Source organism: Astatotilapia calliptera, chromosome 3, assembly GCF_964374335.1.
Source record: "Astatotilapia calliptera chromosome 3, fAstCal68.1, whole genome shotgun sequence".
NCBI classification, from domain to species: Eukaryota; Metazoa; Chordata; class Actinopteri; order Cichliformes; family Cichlidae; genus Astatotilapia; species Astatotilapia calliptera.
This window is the reverse complement of record NC_137424.1, coordinates 29299356-29317538: the sequence shown is the minus strand read 5'-3', so window position 1 is coordinate 29317538 and position 18183 is coordinate 29299356. Positions and strand designations below refer to the sequence as shown.

The window sequence follows — 18183 nt, the reverse complement described above, 5'->3', positions numbered from 1 at the left end:
GATATTATTTTATCTACCCTGAGCTTGTGGTCATTTATTATCATTTATTTATATGTCATTTATTCCAATCATTCTGCAGTGGCACACTATCTTATCTGGATTGAGCTTATTCAGATTCTAATTTGTTCTTTAACAAGCAAGTGATTCAAAGTGATACCTTTTGGGTATGTGTGGCCAAGAAGGACAGAGAAGGATGGCACACGTAATGAACTGGCCTCCACGGTCATCTTATCTCATATCAGCTGTTTTGGCATCCATCAAATGCTTAGTATATCCAGAAACCCCTTAATTACTCATTCTAGCTGAGAATCGGATCAAACTGGTTGAGAAAGTCTGCAAAACTGTAACAAAACATAAGCTAATATTAAGAAATTAAAATGTAAATGTTTTAATACATTCTTGTTTACTTTAAGGATCAAAATGTGCTCATGTGTTCAGTGCTGTTTCTTTTATTTTTTCATTATGGAAATTTTTTGTAATCAATTGCGTAGGCTATAATTGTCCACTTTCATTGTACTCTGTTTCTTTCTGTCCTTTGTTACTTTATTCAACTCTTTCCCCAATTGCTTTAGTAGATAGTAAATGCAATTTATTATTTTTTGCTTATTGCAAGTACAATCCGATTTAGGGAATTAACGGGCACAATTTTGTGAATAGCATGCAGATTTTACTGCGCACTTAACTACAGAATTCTTAGTTATATAGCTTTTTCAAATGTATAAGCCCCCCTTAACTTGATATTTGACTGGGTAATGTAATAAAATACACATGGCGGAACTGAAAGATAAAAGCAGGGTAGAGGTAAAGTGCATGCTACAGTGTTAAGGCCAAATTAGCAAAAGAAGAGGAGATGAAGTAGGTTTGGGAACATAAAGGAAACAGAGGAGTGTGAAGCAGAATGAGAATACACAAACGTGGCCATCATCATGTCAAGATACGAGTCTGTTGCTATGCCAACAAGGGTCAGCTTGCTACAGCATCTCATGCATTTGCCCACACAAAGCCTAAAAAGTGATAAATGACTTTAAAGAGAACCAGACTTCGGAAGAAAATTAAATCTATGTTATTAAGGGGAAAGTAATTGTTAGTGTCTTTTCTTCTTCTTCTTTCACCTCAACATTATCGCTGCAGTACCTCTATATAGTTCAGGGAAATATACAGTACAGTAGTTGACAGCTCAAGGCGGAACACATCAGTAAAGGACAAATTATTAATAAGGGCAATACTGGACTCTCCAAGCAGGCGGAAATATGGATTCTGTTTAAATTCATAAGTAGAAGAAGTCTCACCTTGCTCCACTGGTCACATTTCTGAGAAAGTCTTTCTATTAAACCCCCTTGTATTAACATTAACTGATACCCAATTACAGATACATGTGAGGCTTTTTGTTTTTGTTTGTTTTTATATATTTATTTGTTTTAAGTTTTGTGTCCATCATACGTGAAACCCCATTCCAAACAGAACAAGGCTATTTCACACCACAGCGGCACCAGACATCTCCTACATTGTGTTTAACATTGTTGAAATATTTGTTTACAAGGTTCAGTGCCATTTAATTTTCTTGTGATCAGCTCACTCTCTTCTCTCTCCCTCCCTTCAGCTCCTTCTGGTTGCTCAAACTCAGGAGCTCTTTTGTTTGAATATGCAGAGGACTTCTGTCTCACTGTTATTTGTTCAGTTTGCCTAATTAGACTTTGGCAACATGAAAGCAAGCAGCAGGGCTTTTTGCTCAGCTGCTGAAACTAAACAAGATACTGTTGTATCTCAATGAAAAGGCAACTTTGGATTTGTTGTTACCTTCATTTAGGCATTTTAAGATATAACACTGGAATTAGGGCTGTGCAATATGACCAAAATCTCATATCCCGATATAAGACATCTATCGTCCGATAACGATATAAATCACAAAAATGTAACATTTTCTGTAAATTCTGTGACTCTCGGGCAGCTCGTCTTGTGGGAAGTGTTTCCAGCTGCGCGTCATGTACCTGGAGTCGAGTGTTTTAACCGATGCATGAAACTATACATTTTTAAACATAAGTTGTAACGGCCGCCGTTTTCTTTGTGAGTATTTATTACACGGCGTGCTGCGGGGAAAAGCCTGTTCTAACGTTTGAGTCTAAGGTTTATTTTTTAGCACCTGGCGGCTCTCTTTTACTTCTCATCCATAAATAATCTGCTCTTTCACGTGATTCAGTTTATTTTGAAAAGTCTCAACAGGCTCTTGAGCTTTATTGTGAAAGGTTTATGTGGAACATAAACAAGCGGACACGCGGTGGTGTTACCGTCGTTGTTGCTAACCACAACGCATAAAAACAGGCGCTTGTCTGTCCGTAGTGTGGTTATATTAAATATAAGAGAAAGAGAGAACTTTAAGAAATTAATATAGCCACTACAGTGACCATCAAAACGATGAAAAAATATTGCCGTAAACAGTTTATTTTGCAACACCACGAAACAAACGATAGCGTAAAATGAAACGATAGACGTTTTTATATCGTCATCCGATATATATCGTTACATCGAACAGCCCTAACTGGAATCACAATGTGGGAAAAAAAATAAAAAAAATTCTTTTTCTTGCACATGTTTTATGGTATTTTTCAGATTTCTTCTTTCTAATATTTGATATTTCCTGTTTATTGAGCTAACAAAAAGTTTTTGTTCAAGGTGTTTTTAAGGATGTGTTGAAATCTTCAATTTTAGGACAGTTGCCAGTGTAAAGGCACATTTTTAAAAAATAATTTACCAACAATCTACTGTAAACTGTTATAAGGCATAGAGACTCTGAGATTTAGACTAATTATTAGAATAAACTATTTAACACTCTTTGAATAATTCAACTTGCTAAAAAGACTGTTTAAGTACCTTTTCATTTACCATTGTGAGACAAAGAAACACATCACTATCCTGTAGTGAGTAGGGAGGATAGACCATTTGGGACTTTCCAATCTCAGTTAAATCAAGCTGCTTATCGTTTCCCACAAAGAGGATTCCAGCCTTACAAAATAGGCGCATGAATAATGAATACATTTGTTACAAAAATTTCCATGAATTTTTCGGTAATTACGCTCGCGCAAACTTCCAGGAGCACTACAGATTTGGTGGTCTAATAGTGTTTACCCGACCCAGTGAGTGAAGTTAGTGTGTTGTCTCAGTTGGAAGACATTAATTTTCCATTATGGGTTGTTGTTGTAGTTACCTGCTGAGACCCACCCCCTGACACAAGACAGGAAGTCGCTCTGACAAAAACTCACGGGCAGCTACATATTCAGGCAAAACTCATTATAACAGTTTTTTTTCCATTTCCCTAACACAAATCTACACAACACAGTGAGGGGCTGTTAGTGAAGAGAAACAGGATTGAGCTTCTAAACAGAGCCTGAAGGGAGAACATTGTCAAAATGAAACATTAAACATCAACAAATGCTCAAGGCAAGGTGTTATTTTGCGCTAACGTCCCTGTAGATCACTTTGCTTCTGACTTGAGCTTCTATAGCTCAGAGGTCCAGGAGATTTTCGTCTTGTTTTTACTGTGTGTCACTAATGTTGGATTGCTTTGCAGTAGAAATGGGACTGATATTAACAATCTCTATGAGAAACAACTTCATATACTTTTTTTTTATAGATTATACTTATACTATCTATTACTGACTGATAATAATTGTATATTCTTTTATATTGTTGTCTGATGATGAAGGTGTCTTTTACTTTTAGAGGATTCTAATTGTTGTGCTATTAGCTTTTGGTAATCTTCATGTGTGTGTTAGGGTTGGGTTTTGGGCTTTTAAGAAAGGTGCTGTGGTTCCATGGCTATAATCTTCCACTTAAGGACTGGCTTCCTGCCTTCCTTTCAATACTTCTTGGCTGCTTGTTTCCCTGTCACATCTGATGTTGTAATTATAGCTTCCAAAATCCTGTGAGGAAAAGAAATGTTCAGGACAGCATGCATTTTGTGGTCCACTCTCCACTTTCAGCTTCTCTAATGTGTAGAGTCCATAAGTGGCAATCAGAGGACACTTATTCATTCTATGAATAAGTCATTCTATGATGCTGGCTGTTTAAAAAGAGGATGGATGGACTGGAGAAATGGTGTAAGGAACATCTGCAGAGTGAAAGAGGAAGGGTATATAGAAGTTTTGAGATATCCATGGGGGGGCTGGTGTTGAGTTTTGACCTCAGGAGACCTTATCTAGGACATAAGGATAGTATGTTTGCTGTAAGGCGTTATATTGGTGATGGTACAGCTACTTCTTTCAAATAAAGGCAGTGGGATTTCATATAAGAGCTGCTGAAATACTGAAGCGCCTCTGACCTTGCACTGTATAATTAGGCATAAGTGAAGAAATCACCAACATCCCTTCTGTATGCTAGTTTTGATGGCTATAACATGAAATTAGTTATAAAGTTCTCCAGCTTGACATACGGAGCTCCAATTTATTTATGAACTGTTTAATTAAGGCAGATCAGTGACTGTAAGATCGTTACCCCTCACCGATCTCCAAGATGCTCTGATATATTCTATGACATAGTTGTGTTTTAATGAACAAGAAGTGGGAGTCAAAATGATTTACCGTGTCACGGAGCTGATTAGGAGATCTTGGGGAGCATGATATCTTGAGATGAAATATTTTCCATTGTGATCCTTCATTATCTTCCCACACCCAGAGTAAACTGTTATTAAGACAATAAACAACGCTCAATGTATTTGTAATATGTGTAGGCCTATGCTGAATAAAAATACACGTATTGCACTGATAGGTTTTTAGTTATGAAAAGTTGACACCTATAAATGTTGGTTATTTGGCAGTGCGTGTTAACAACCCAAAGCAATAGCACTGCAATCAAATCATATTGTTTTACTTTACCTGTCATGGTGGTCTTGTGTATATTGTGTATCTGCAACCTTGGCATTTGCAGTCTTCATTACTTATCGTGCCACTGCCTTATTGTAACTTTTATAGTAAATCAAGTTATTCAACAGACTTCCAAATGACTTTGTGCATCACTGCTGATAGCAGATGCTGCTGTGGAAAGTGGAAAGTGACCATAAAGATTTGATGCTTCACTCGCTTAGTTAACTTCTTTGCCTGGGGTCAACAGTTTCCTGTGGTATTTCTACAATCAGATGTCTGCAGAGACACACAGAAGAAATCTGTAAAATGCTGTAAAGAGTTTTTGTTGATAAAATTAAAATATATGAAATTTATGAGATGTCTACACATCAAAGCACTTTAACTGCATGAAAAGTTCAATTTAATGCCATGTCTACTGTATCATATAATCATTAAGTGAGTCACAGCCACAGCCAGATAGTAGTGCAGTAAAGATAACAACAACAGACCACCTTTATTTGTCACATACACAATAGCGTACAACATATAGTGAACTACTTGTGTCCAAGCTGCAGACATAACCGCACCAGGGCTTGGTTTTAACATGGGGGGGTTCACTAGAATCCATACCGAACACCGGGTGGCAATCAAACTCATTGAGTTTTTCCTTTCCACTCACCTTTCTCACTCACTATGAGACTAATAGACCTCTCTGCATTGAATCATATCTGTTATTAATCTCTGTCTCTCTTCCACAGCATGTCTTTATCCTGTCTTCCTTCTCTCACCCCAACCGGTCGCAGCAGATGGCCTGTTGGCCTCCCTGAGCCTGGTTCTGCCAGAGGTTTCTTCCTGTTAAAAGGGAGTTTTTCCTTCCCGCTGTCGCCAAAGTGCTTGCTCATAGGAGGTCATATGATTGTTGGGTTTTTCTCTGTACCTATGAAGCGCCTTGAGGCGACTTTTGTTGTGATTTGGCGCTATATGAATAAAATTGAATTGAATTGAAACTCGTGACTCCTGCACCAAAGGTGTGTAGTCTTACCACTACACTATCTAGCTGCTCGAAGAGCAGGAGCAGCCAAGAGCTCCCACGGTCTCTTCTTCTCTTTCCAGTCAGTATTTGGTCATATAAACAGGTAGTTTCATCTTTAATAGATGAACAAAAAAAAGGTTTGGCCACCCCCGGAGTCAATGTCAAAAGTGGTACTGAGGTGTGAAGTCTACAGTATGTAATAAATTACCTCGACAAATCCCAAAGCCAAGTTAGAGCCTTATTTCCCCCTCTGTTTTTCACTTGTTTTGTATGTTTTGTTTTGAATGCTAGTAATTGTATCATGAGGGCTTACCAAAGGAAATGATTTGATTATGTTTGCTTGACTGCTTTGACAGCTTATCAAACTCAGGAATGTAAAATACTCCATGCTCATGATTTCTACCCAGCCTTCTCAACAGTTCTTAAATTTATACAGTTGCTCTGATTAGACAAAAACACCATCCTATGCTACTTACAAATACAATCTTGAAAACATCTGTTTAGAATCGTTGGGTGATGTTGCTGGTCCAGAAAAGACCTTTGACCTTTGAAGGTACACTAGCTTAATTTACGTACTAACAGAAGTTGAACCTATTGACCAGATTTTAATGAATCAAAGCTTTTCAGGTGTTCATGCAGCTATTTGATTAAGGGTCATTGCAAACTAGGGCTGCCACAAATTATTATTTTGATAGTCGACTAGTCGCCGATTATTTTTGCGATTAGTCGACTAATCAGATCATGCATCCTTTGGACGTAAAATGTACAGCTTATTGCACCAGCATGCGTCTGCACTTATATAACTATCATTAGCTTACAGCTTTAAGTGTTAAAGATATGTGCTAACTAAAAATAAAGACAAGATGATAGTTTATTAAACTTTTAATAAAATTTGCAGATTGTCTCAGTGGAGTTTAATAAACTCAGCCGTCTGCTCCTTGCCATCTAAAATACAGTATAACAGAATCTCACAGAGGTGGGACCAAGTCATTGTTTTGCAAGTCTCAAGTAAGTCTCAAGTCTTTATCCTCAAGTCTCAAGTCAAGTCTCAAGTAATGTCAGGCAAGTCAGAGTCGAGTCTCAAGTCACTGGTGTAAAAGTCCGAGTCAAGTCACAAGTCTGAAACTTTGAATTTCAAGTCCTTTCGAGTCTTTAAAAAAAACAAACGAAAAAATAATGTTGCAGTTATGCTAAATGTAAATATTAGACCATGTAATTTTTTAATCTGTGTTTTTCTCAACACATACAAAATAGTGAACTTAGAAAATATACACAAATTGTGAAATTCCACCTCTTTAAAATGCAGCTCAATTAAACTTAGCTCCAAGAATAATTTTCACCGACAGTTCTGAGATACGCTGCATGTTATTCTTGGATGTGGTTGTAGGACCAGCTTTAAAATCGCATGACAAAAATATCATACACATTAAAAAAAAACTGTATCACCAACGTAGCCTGGAAAACATTTGCTAGTTAGATGAAGTCAGCTATCTCATCTTAGCATATTTATATGCATATTTATAATCATACGGTTCTTGGAGTGAGTGCACACACTCATGAAGTTTAGTAACTTCAGGTCACTGCAACAAGCCCAGGTACAGTTTACCGACGGATGGGTGCAGGACCTTGAAATGCACCGTGTAGAACGAAAGACCATCGTACGTATCATAAGTTTACCAGTCTCACAAATCGTCTTCATAAATACACATTCGTTAACCGTTTATTAATATAACCTTTGAGCTCAACGGTAATTAATTAGTAGTGGAAATAATTTCTGGTAGCATCACAGAAATGTAGCAGTGACAACAATATTGTATGCTGTAATCGTACTGGGCAATTAGTGATACAAAAAACCTGTTTTATCCTGTGAATAAAAGTATATGTTTTTGTCAATGTACCATAATAACAGAAGCGAAACGCAATATTGTGTCAGGACAATTCACTATTTATGCACAATAAACAAAGGAGCATAGCGCCACAATTTCTGTTCAGCGCCAGACTTGCTTGTAACCTATATCACCAATTATGTTAAGAAAAATGACGCATTAACTACAACAGCAGACTGACCTTCGTGTAAATGCTTGGAGCAGACTAACCTGTGAGCTGGAGTGTTCTGGGACGTTATATTTGATCTTTGAATGGCTGCAATCCAGTCGCCTCTTTGTTACTTCGGAAACATGGCTCGAACAATTTCTCTTCCACGACGTAATCCGATAACAACCGATCTCTTTACCCGTCGGCTTCCCGTGGCTGTCATGCGACCGGCTATTGCAGTTAATAATACAACGGCTTCTTGACATTTTTGTGTTTCTTTTTATCGCTGTGTGACTGATTTTAATTGAAAGCCTGCGTGCGCTAGTACCGCTTGCCACGAGTTCCCAGAATCCTTTGCGGTTCTACCCGTGAATGACGTCACATTTTCAATCTCTATATAATATGCATGTTAAATTTTATATTTGGGGTGAAATATCAAGTCTTTTCAAGTAAACCGGTTCAAGTCCAATTCAAGTCCCAAGTCATTGGTGTAAAAGTCCAAGTCAAGTCACAAGTCTTAGAACATTTTTTCAAGTCAAGTCTAAAGTCATAAAATTAATGACTCGAGTCTGACTCGAGTCCAAGTCATGTGACTCGAGTCCACACCTCTGGAATCTCACACTTCCGTTTAATTAGTTTTCTGTTTGACGTTTATTCAGCCTGTGCAAAAAATAACTTTAATCTCAGCCAAACCGATTTACTCAGGAACAAATAAAACACTAAAAAAAGCCAAACAATAATAGTTTTAAGTTATTTAACTGACTTATATATCATGTTTAACCTGAGTAGTGAAAGTCCGCGTGGGGTTTGAAAACGATTTGCCGGGAGTCCGCAGTTCTCGCCGGCTCAAGTGACCATTGAACCCCCCGGCTAGCTATCGAGCTGGTGGGTAACAGATGTCTCCGAAAACATCGGAGCACTTTTGCAAATATGTGATGTCTTGATAAACCAAGCAGATATTTGAAGTTTACACAGTTTATTTTGTGACCCAGAAAGAGTAAGATTAAAACTAAGTAGCTGCCGCCATTGTTGGAAACTGGTATTGGCTGGGCTGTGCTATGAATCCTGGGATAGGTTGGGCCATGCTGGGGAAATGAAGGACGACCGCATTTGGAGGCGTCTTCGAATTTGGAAAGCCTTCGTCACGTCGCTGTAACGTAATCGACCTACAAATGCAGCCTCCGAAGGATGCGGCCTGAATTTGGACACAGCTACGATACTGGAGTTACTTCTTCTTCTTCGGGGTTTAACGACAGCTGGCATCCTTGTACATGCATTGCTGCCATCTTCTGCTTCAGTCCGCTATTACACTCCTAAATCCTACTACTTATTCCTGCGTCTTTCAGGATCTTACAAGGCTTTAAACGACGCTTCGACTATTACATTTGTCGTCAACGATTTTGATAGTCAACGTAATCGTGACTAGTCGACTAATCGTGGCAGCTCTATTGCAAACATTAGGGAAATACACAAGGATCCCTCTCAGCATGCCTTGCCATCTCTTTTTCCACATCGAGCCAAATTTGTCTGATGTGGTCTCAAAGCAACCTAATGTTAAAGAACATACCTTTAACATATGTTTCTTCCTATTTGAAATAGGGCATTGAAAGAAATCAAAGCAGGACTGTAGAGGTGTTCTTCGCCCCTTAGCTCTTACTATCTCCATCTTTCTCTCATAGAATAGATATCCATGATTAATTATTAAAACACTTTAAATCAGCCACAGTTTAATATTACTTTAGCTGCTCTAAGATACTGCATTATACATCTGACTACTGGGAAGAATATTGTTCACGTTCAATCAGAACCATTTTCCAACATCTTTCAGCAGATGTTTTTACAAATTGCCCTAGTTTGTTTCTGAGTACTCCAGAGCCATGCCTGCACTTTTCAGAGATATAAAGTAATAATCATACTGTGAAACTTTATCTTAGCCCAGGTCTAGTAAAAGCCATTGATTTGTGGACGTGTCAAATGTTTTGGATAGTGTGCACTTTTATATCGTGTGCCAAGGGTGCACTAAGCAATAAGATGCATATAAAATAATTTATTGTTTTCATTTTATATTTCAATACGTTTATACACTTTGGCTGTTTGGTTTTCGGTAATGCTTACTGAAGTCACTAATGTTATCACAGGCAGTGTCCTTGAAAATATAAAGAATACTTAACTGCTGTTTACTACTACCTTGGGATCAGCAGGTAAAGAAAAGGGGTTGTGTCAGTACGGCGTGTGCTTCCAGGAAGCACATAAACTGTGGTGGCCGTACGTGAGTGACAGTCCTCAGTGGAGGATGCTGTTTAGCATGCAATTCAAACACCACAGAGGTGGCTGGAAAGTGAACACTTCTATCTAATGAGAGTATGGATCTCCATCTAATGAACAAGGAATGGCGTGAGGGAAGGAAATTGGTAGAAAAAAACAATGAGGATGACACAAATTTTTCTATCTACCCTCCAAATGTGGCTAATGTGTTAATGCTGGTGCCCTGAGATGATTGATGACTGATGACGGTTCGAATGTTTTCAGTTGCTCAAGAAAGGTCTGGACTGCAGGCAGGCTATGAAGTCATGTTGTTTTAATAGCTGCAGTGTGTGAATTTAGAATTGTCTTGCTGAAATATGCGTGTCCTTTCCCGGTGCTCCACTGCACTGCTGCTTTGCACATGTGCAAGCTGCCAATTCCATAGGCACTGATGCACCGCCATACCATCAGGATTCAGAACTGAGTGCTGATAACAAGCTGGGTGACCTCTCTCTTCCTGAGCATCCATATTTTCCAAAACGAATTTCAAATTTAATCCTTTTTAGATAACTGAACAGTTTTCCACCTTGCCTCAGTCCATTTTAAATTACCTTTGGCCCAAAGACAATACTACCATTTCTTCATTATTTTCATATATTTCCTCTTTTTCATATTTTTACATTCAGGAAAATTATTCTGAAATCGTCAAGATTTTGTAGATGCTGTTTTTTAATCTCTTTTTAAACTTAGTCATGTTACTGTCTAGTTGCTAGTTCACCTTAATAGTGGCACAATGTTCTCCAGCTTACTTTTCCAGCAACTTTTTGCCCAGTCCAAACTTTTTTGAGACATGTTGCTGCTGTCAAATTCAAAATCACCTAATATATTGCCTGAAACTGTGAACTCTCTCAATTTAAACACTTGATATTTTTTCACATTTTTTTGTTATGACTAAACCACAAGTTTGTGAGATTTGGAAAACATTGCTTTCTGTTTTTATTGTTTACATTACCGAGTGTCACACAGCTGATTAGGAGATTACATTCTGTTTACATTTTATTTGGGGTTATTTGTTCACATGGTTCAATTGCATTAAAGTTCCATTAAAGTCTTTATTGGTTTTTAACATGATCTTTGTCCAAATTGTGTGGTGTAGTGTATTGTAGTATAGAGTAGTGTAGTGTTGGTCAGACTCTGCATCATCCAGTCACTTTCAACTGCTGCAGCTTATTTTCTGGCCTTCACTCTCCCACAGTGCCAGATCTTACACTCTGCAACTACTGTCAGTTAGTCTTGTTGCAGCCCTTAGCAGCCCTGAGATTCTGCTAACCCTGTATAACCCTGCTTTTCCTCCTTCCAGTTCCACCTCCAGCCGCATCCTTGCCCCTCTGCCACTGGCTAGCATAGCTCTTTTAGCCTACCTTCCGCCATAACCAATAAATTGTCTTGCTGCAGCAAATCAGTCTTGGTCTCTGTTCTACATTTGGGCTGTTTTAGTTTGGTCCTGATAAGAGCAAAAAAATCACGAGGTAGAAGAGAGCAGGAGGTGATAGCAGCTGGCTCATGCAGGGCTCCGCATGGAGAAGGGGAATGAGAAGAGGTCAAAAAAACAACAAACGGGAACAAGAGCATTTGGGATAAGATGCAAACGTGACTCCTTCTAATGACAGAATTATTACCCTGCTCCATCTGCCATTCAATCAAAACCACCCAATCTCAGCCATTCTCCAAACTGCGCCCGTTCCGTTAGGCACTCCCATCTGTACTCACCAAAACTAAGGATGTAATCAAATGCTCAAGGATAAAAACTCGTAGTTTGGACTGAGATGTTGTCACGTTCATAGTGTGTGTGGAGCAATGCTGCTTTTGGCTGTGGTAAATTTGTTTTGTGCTTCAATATTAATGTGAGATGGAGCGTTTTTCTTGTGTCTGTTGTTTCTGGTTATCTTAAAGTGATCAGTAATTTATTTTTTCTGCCATGCTGCTGCCTCTCTTTCAACAACTTGCTAGTGAAAGTCATTAAAACCCCAGTCGGGATCTGGCATGTTGGGAGTCTGACATTGAAGACTTGTGCTGATTTAACATGATGTGTGTATGTGGCTTTTGTGTCCTTCAATTTGGAAGAAATCTTTTACGTTTTTCTGTTTTACTTTTTAATACAATACTTTGGAATCACTGTGTCCTTTTGATTATCTTTTGGCTACATTTTGTTATCTGCACACCTGTCTCTTAATCTTTCATTCGCACAGGCTGTGAGGATGCCAATGACACCTTGTTTTCATTTTTTTTGTCTTTTTCTGTCTGTTTGCCTCTTTGCCTTCTTTTGTGTTCCTTTTCCATAAAATTGTACCACTGCTTTTTGCTCGGCTAAGCTGGATGAGGTCGGGGTGGGAGGTGGGGGGATGTATTTGAATGATTTGGTATGCAGCGACAGCACCATTCTGTTTCATTGCAGGAGCCTTCGCCTTATCTCCTTAATGGATTATGAGCAAGGGAACAAAAACAGAAGGAGGCAGAGTGAGAATGATTGAACTCCCTGCAAAAGGCCGGCAGGAAACGGACTGAAGCCAGATAAATAAAACACTCTGCCTGTATATTTCTTCTTCCCCTGAATCACAGATGTTATTAAGAAAGAGGACAATAGAAACAGCTTGTAGTGAAGAGTCATTTGAGCTTCTGTAGGCTTTGCCTTCTGATTTGTCTGCCTGCTGGTTGGTAGTGTAGATGTGTTTGTGCATAGACTAACAGCTTGCCACTTTTGACTATAAACACTTTTATTTTTGTCCAGTTTGTCTTCAAGAAAAAGCAGAAACCAAACGTTTAGAAAACTTTAGCTGTCAAACACTTCAATTAGTCACTCTTTGTGCTTAAAATTGTTACACAGACAACATTTGCTGTACGTGCAAGCTGTCTCGGCTGAGATTAGTTCTGCTTTAAAGGTTGTTGCTCTTATTTGGTACGGCTAGAGTTCTAAATCTGTGTTTTAGCACATTATTTATTTGGGAGGTTAGGTGAAAAATTGTACTGAGACTGAATGATTTCTATTTAAATGTATTCTGAATATGATCTGCAATAAGAGACACTTTTAGGAAATCATTCAAGAGAATGTGCAGAATACCAGCATGTCATAGAATCCATAGATTAGATCACTGCGGCTAACTGGGACTTGAACTTTTGTTTGTTTGCCAGATGCTTATATTAAACACAGAAGTAATGTTTAACAGTTAAAGGCTGTTGCTCTGTGTTCCCTCGATCATCAATGGTTATTTATATTAATCTGTTTGCTGATAACACCAAAAGTCTTGTGCTTGAAGTGGTATTGATCAAGAAAAGACAGGTTGAGATGAAATGATTCGACCTTCTGGGTCTTCTAGTTCAACAGACATAGTGCTGTTTGTATTCCGTGCAGCCTGGGGTTAAATCCAATTTGCTGTAGCTGTTTAGTGTATGTGGGAATAAACTCTGCTTGAGGCCATAGCGCTTCAGTCTTTTCAGTTTTATTTATCTGACTGACATGGTTTACTTCCAAGAATTCTATTGAAAAACCTGCTGCTCTATGTGTGCAGCTGATGACCACTGTCAGCTGATAGGAAGCTTACAACAGCTCTTTTCCTGTTTTTCCTTTTTTGTCACGCTTTTTCCCTTATAACCACCAGTACGATAGCTTTCCCCAAACAGGAACAATATAGTAGCTAAAAAGAGTGGGGATGTTAAAATGTTTCAGTTGGTCACCATCTGTCCACCACTGTACAATTACTAATAATATAATGCATATACGTTATACTGTGTCCATATACATTTATATTTCTCCTCTATAGTCTTTATATCGCCTGCGAGGTTCGAGTCAATAACTACAAAATGCAAGCAACTGCTTCCTGAATGACACTCTTGTGCTGTTCATAAACACCAACTCCATCCACAGAGTCTTTGACTCTAGCTGGCAGCGATATTTCTTTGTCTTCTATGCAGCCTCGGTAAGGTTAGTGTACACATGAACTGCCTGCTGGAGGTTCTGGTTAGAGAAGTAGAAGAAGAACTACTGACATTAGCTGTAGTCCAAGATTATGGAGTTGGAGTACATCCTGCTGTGGAAGTAGAGTCTACGTATGGAAAAGTTTGAAGTTCACTAAATATGTTCATCCAGTTGTGAAAACCATGAATTGTAAAACTGCTTTTCCGTGTTTGTAACTTCATTTAGTTTAGGCAACAACCTTTGACAGGTGGACACTGTTCAGGTTGTTGCTTATTTTAAAGACAGCTGGAAGCACGTTGTTGTCTTTATGTGGGGGAGTACTCTTTCTGGGATTGCATTCTCAACAGTTTTCTGTGTGTGTGTTCATGGCGTTGAATAATAATAGAGTATCTTGAACTGATCTCTGTGACTATGGCTTTTTGAAAGTTGCATAATGTAAGATTTATATTAGCTACTAGCACCAACAGGAGCTCATTGTCTCTGTTGAATCTATTGAAATGGGTGTTTGGCTAGACGTTTGCTTGGTAGCCTACAGCCAGCTTAATAACTGCTTGGAATGGTGTTCTGATAATATCTACCCACATTAGGGTGCAGAGAACGTTTGATCCTGTAGCATGTTTCCAGATTTATCTTTGACCTCCTCTGTGTGAACCTTGCAAAGCTCTTTGTGTGTGTGTGTGTGAGTGTGTGTCTGGTTTGAGTACAGTTGGATATGAGATACCAGGTTCAAGCCTTTTCTGCCAAACAGTTCTCTGTGTGTTCCATAAGTACTCCAAAGGAAAAAAAAGCATTTGTGAGAGCAATAGCCTTCGGGAGTTGCGCCAAATAAAAATGCTTTTTTTTCTAACCCCCCCACCCCCCCACACACCTCACTCAAGAAGTGTTTGCTCGTTTTCCGTTACTATTCGCTCTTTCTCTCTATCTTTCTCTCTCTTTCTCGTTTTTTACCTTTGATTTGAACTCTGACATCCAAGTCTGCCCCAGGATGTCTGTCACAAACTGCAGTCCAACGTTGTGACAATGCTTTTTTTCTTCCCGTGCCTTTTATGACCTTCTTTTCTTCCTCTTTCTGTTCTTTTTTTCTGTTTTTTCCCTTTCAAGGTCTGGCGCACCTGACGTTAAACGACCAAGGTATGGGTTCATTCCTTTTTTATTTTGGTTCTGTTTTTAGAGGAACTGACTCAGCCCTCTTTGCCCCAAAACTACTGCTTTCTCTCACAGTTTCCTCCTCTGCTTTTTACCTTCCCTCTGTGCCATATCCCACCATTTCCCCCCAAATCCTCCTCTTTGGCTTTTAATCTTTTGCATCATTCTCCCCTGTTGCTGCCCCTTCTTTGTCACATTTTACTTTTTCTTTTTTGACTTTTGGTTATGCCTCCTGCTTCTCCTTCCTCTCCCTGCTGCCATATCTTTGTGCTTTTTTGTGACCGCCACCAATACGTGTCCCACCCTTTGTCCTGTCCTATGGCTCACGTCCTGGACCTTCACCTCTGACCACCTTTGACCCCGACGACCTGACCCCGGGGCTGAAGGTAACACTTTTCTGCTATCCCTTTTCTTTGGGTTTAAACAAGAATAATTTAACAAAACAAAAGGAAGAAAAAAAATCCTGCTGATTCTATTGGAAATGTGTTTGTTGGTCAAAATTACAACAGCAAAATGTGTCCACACTCTCATTCACTAACACTTCAAGGTGAAAGTGTTGTCGAATGTGCAGAGTTTCTCTTCACCACTCTGCTGACATTCCCATTGTTTGGCACTCAGATGTTTTAAAGGGCAAACAGTTCAAGTTCTGATGATTCTTGAATTGTCATTGTTATTCTGTTTTGAGACAATGTGTTTTGACACTGCTATGAACACTGGATGTTATTGATGTTATTGACTGCAATGTATACACTGAGCTGCATATGTCACACACCAGCTGTTTAACCTCTGCACACCACACTTTTCTCCCTCAGTGTCTGCAAATTTTCCAGAAAGGTGTTTAATTCATGATCAAAGGTTAAATCTGAATATTTGATTGCAATTTGTGCAGCCAACATCCCTTTTAAACGACACTTAGCGGATGTTCATTAGTTCCTCAATTGTATTCATCTGACCTCCAATCTTCATAAAAAAAAGTGTTAAGCAAAGCCATTAAAGCAAAAAATGAACACGTGCAATGCATGTTCTGACCGTTTCTGGGGGTGGAGACGTTGCTTTCTTCTATCGTTTAAGTCCATGTTTCAAGCAGGCTTGAACTCCTTCCCTTTCTTTTTACTGTTTAATCTTACTGTCCTGTATTGATACAGAACAAATGAGAGACATGATCAAGGTTATTAAAAATGTCAAATAGGCTTTAGATTTCATCTTACCTAATATAACGTTGTTTGATGATTTGAACCAAAGTCATAGCATTCATCATTTCTGGATTTTTGCTTCACAAAGCTGAGATTAGGCCTTATATAATAATGATGAGAAATATTGCATAACTGTACCAGCTGTATTAAAGATTGATGCTGAAAATCAAAACACACTTTAAACAGACATTTAGTTTGCATTAGATGTGCGCAGATTGATTCACTATGGAGGGCAAAAGACATGCTTTTTTTGATCACTGCTCATCATCAATCAGAAGAAGTGAATCTGCTTGTTATTCAGCCCATGTGTTTCCTTTTTCATGTGCCGATTCTGACAAAACGTAAAAAAACAAAACAAAGAACTTCATTCCGTTGCTCTGCCATCTCTACATGCTGCTTCTATTTCTGCAGACCTTGCATCTCCAAAGTGTCAACAAATGTTTTGAATGGAATTATTCCTCATCTTAACTTAACTGCATAGTAAATATGTGGTGGTGTTTCACATTACAATGTTAAATGAACCGTGTTAACCCCACAAGACCACCCAGTAATACATTGTGCCTTATTTAGTAACAGGGACATACTTTTGAAGAGATATACTGGGTCAAAGTTTATGGATCGGGAACTACAGAGCAATGGAGATGCAAGGATATTGTTGGTGACAACATGCATACTTTGTGCTGACATGGCCCTGTTTGTTAACTAAAAGGGATGCACCAATGAACCAGTGTTCTGATTAGATGCACATACCTTTTCTTAAGGTATCTTCCAGTACTCAGAGCCAAGTGTGAAGTTTGAGGCAACAGTGCTAACCAGTGCACCATTGTTCCATAGAATTTGAAGGATTATAATGATTACTCAGACACATGTGGTAGATCCTATAACAAACAAACATCGGGGCTAAAAAATGCACAAAAACCCATTTCTACTTAATTCTGTGTTAATAACTATAACTGATTATTAATCAAATTGATTGTAATATTATCTACAATTGATAATGAAGAACCATAAAAAGTGTAGTATGTGTAGTATCTCATGTTATGTTACTGTTATTTCACCCTTAAAATACATGAATGATGGTCTAACTCACACAAGATTTATTGATAACCAAATACTCCACTGTGTCTCCTTAAATAGATTAAGATCATCCTGTGAAAGACAACAAGAAATGTGGAAAACAATCAAACAAAAAAAATCATACTTTAGGATCTTACTTTGTGGAAGTCGAGTCTTAGTTATGTCAAGAAACAACTGCTCTGAAAATAAATTGATGTTTACATTAATATTTGTATTCTACTTTCAGTAATTCTTTAATTAACAAATTAATAACAACAACAAACTTTGGTTGAGTGCTATCAGTAAATGCATTCAACATAACAGGCAATAATAAAACAATCTGAGTAATGTAGAAATCCCCTTAATCACACGTGAAATGCAGATTTAGCCCAGCAAATTTAGACTTAAATGTAATTCCTACAGAATAAACTTAAAAAGACTGACTTGCTTCTAGTTTACAAGAATAATGCAACCACAGAATGCTAAACACATCTTAAGCTAGAAAGACCTGCTGTGTATTTGGTCTGAAACAGCAAATCTACTCCTTTATGCATGCTCACTTAAATGACAGAAAGTCCACAAGTGTTCACAATGAAGTGAAATAATAACCGACCTTGCTCTCCCGTGTGCCACGTGCTAATGAGATCCAAAAAATAAATGTTCACTCTT

At 38.4% G+C, this 18183-nt stretch overlaps 1 protein-coding gene across 8 annotated transcripts in view; it reads left to right on the top strand.

The window, feature by feature from the left end:
- The window catches only part of nrxn2b (neurexin 2b), a 710873-nt gene that overhangs the window by 173400 nt on the left and 519290 nt on the right, over nt 1–18183 (top strand). For 7 of the 8 annotated variants that reach the window (XM_080298328.1, XM_080298327.1, XM_080298329.1 and 4 more), the window contains exon 4: nt 15221–15250. The exons of the other annotated variant lie outside the window; for it this stretch is intronic. In XM_080298328.1, the coding sequence (XP_080154454.1) occupies nt 15221–15250 (30 nt within the window). The remainder of the gene's footprint in view (nt 1–15220; nt 15251–18183) is intronic. 8 annotated transcript variants of the gene reach the window in all.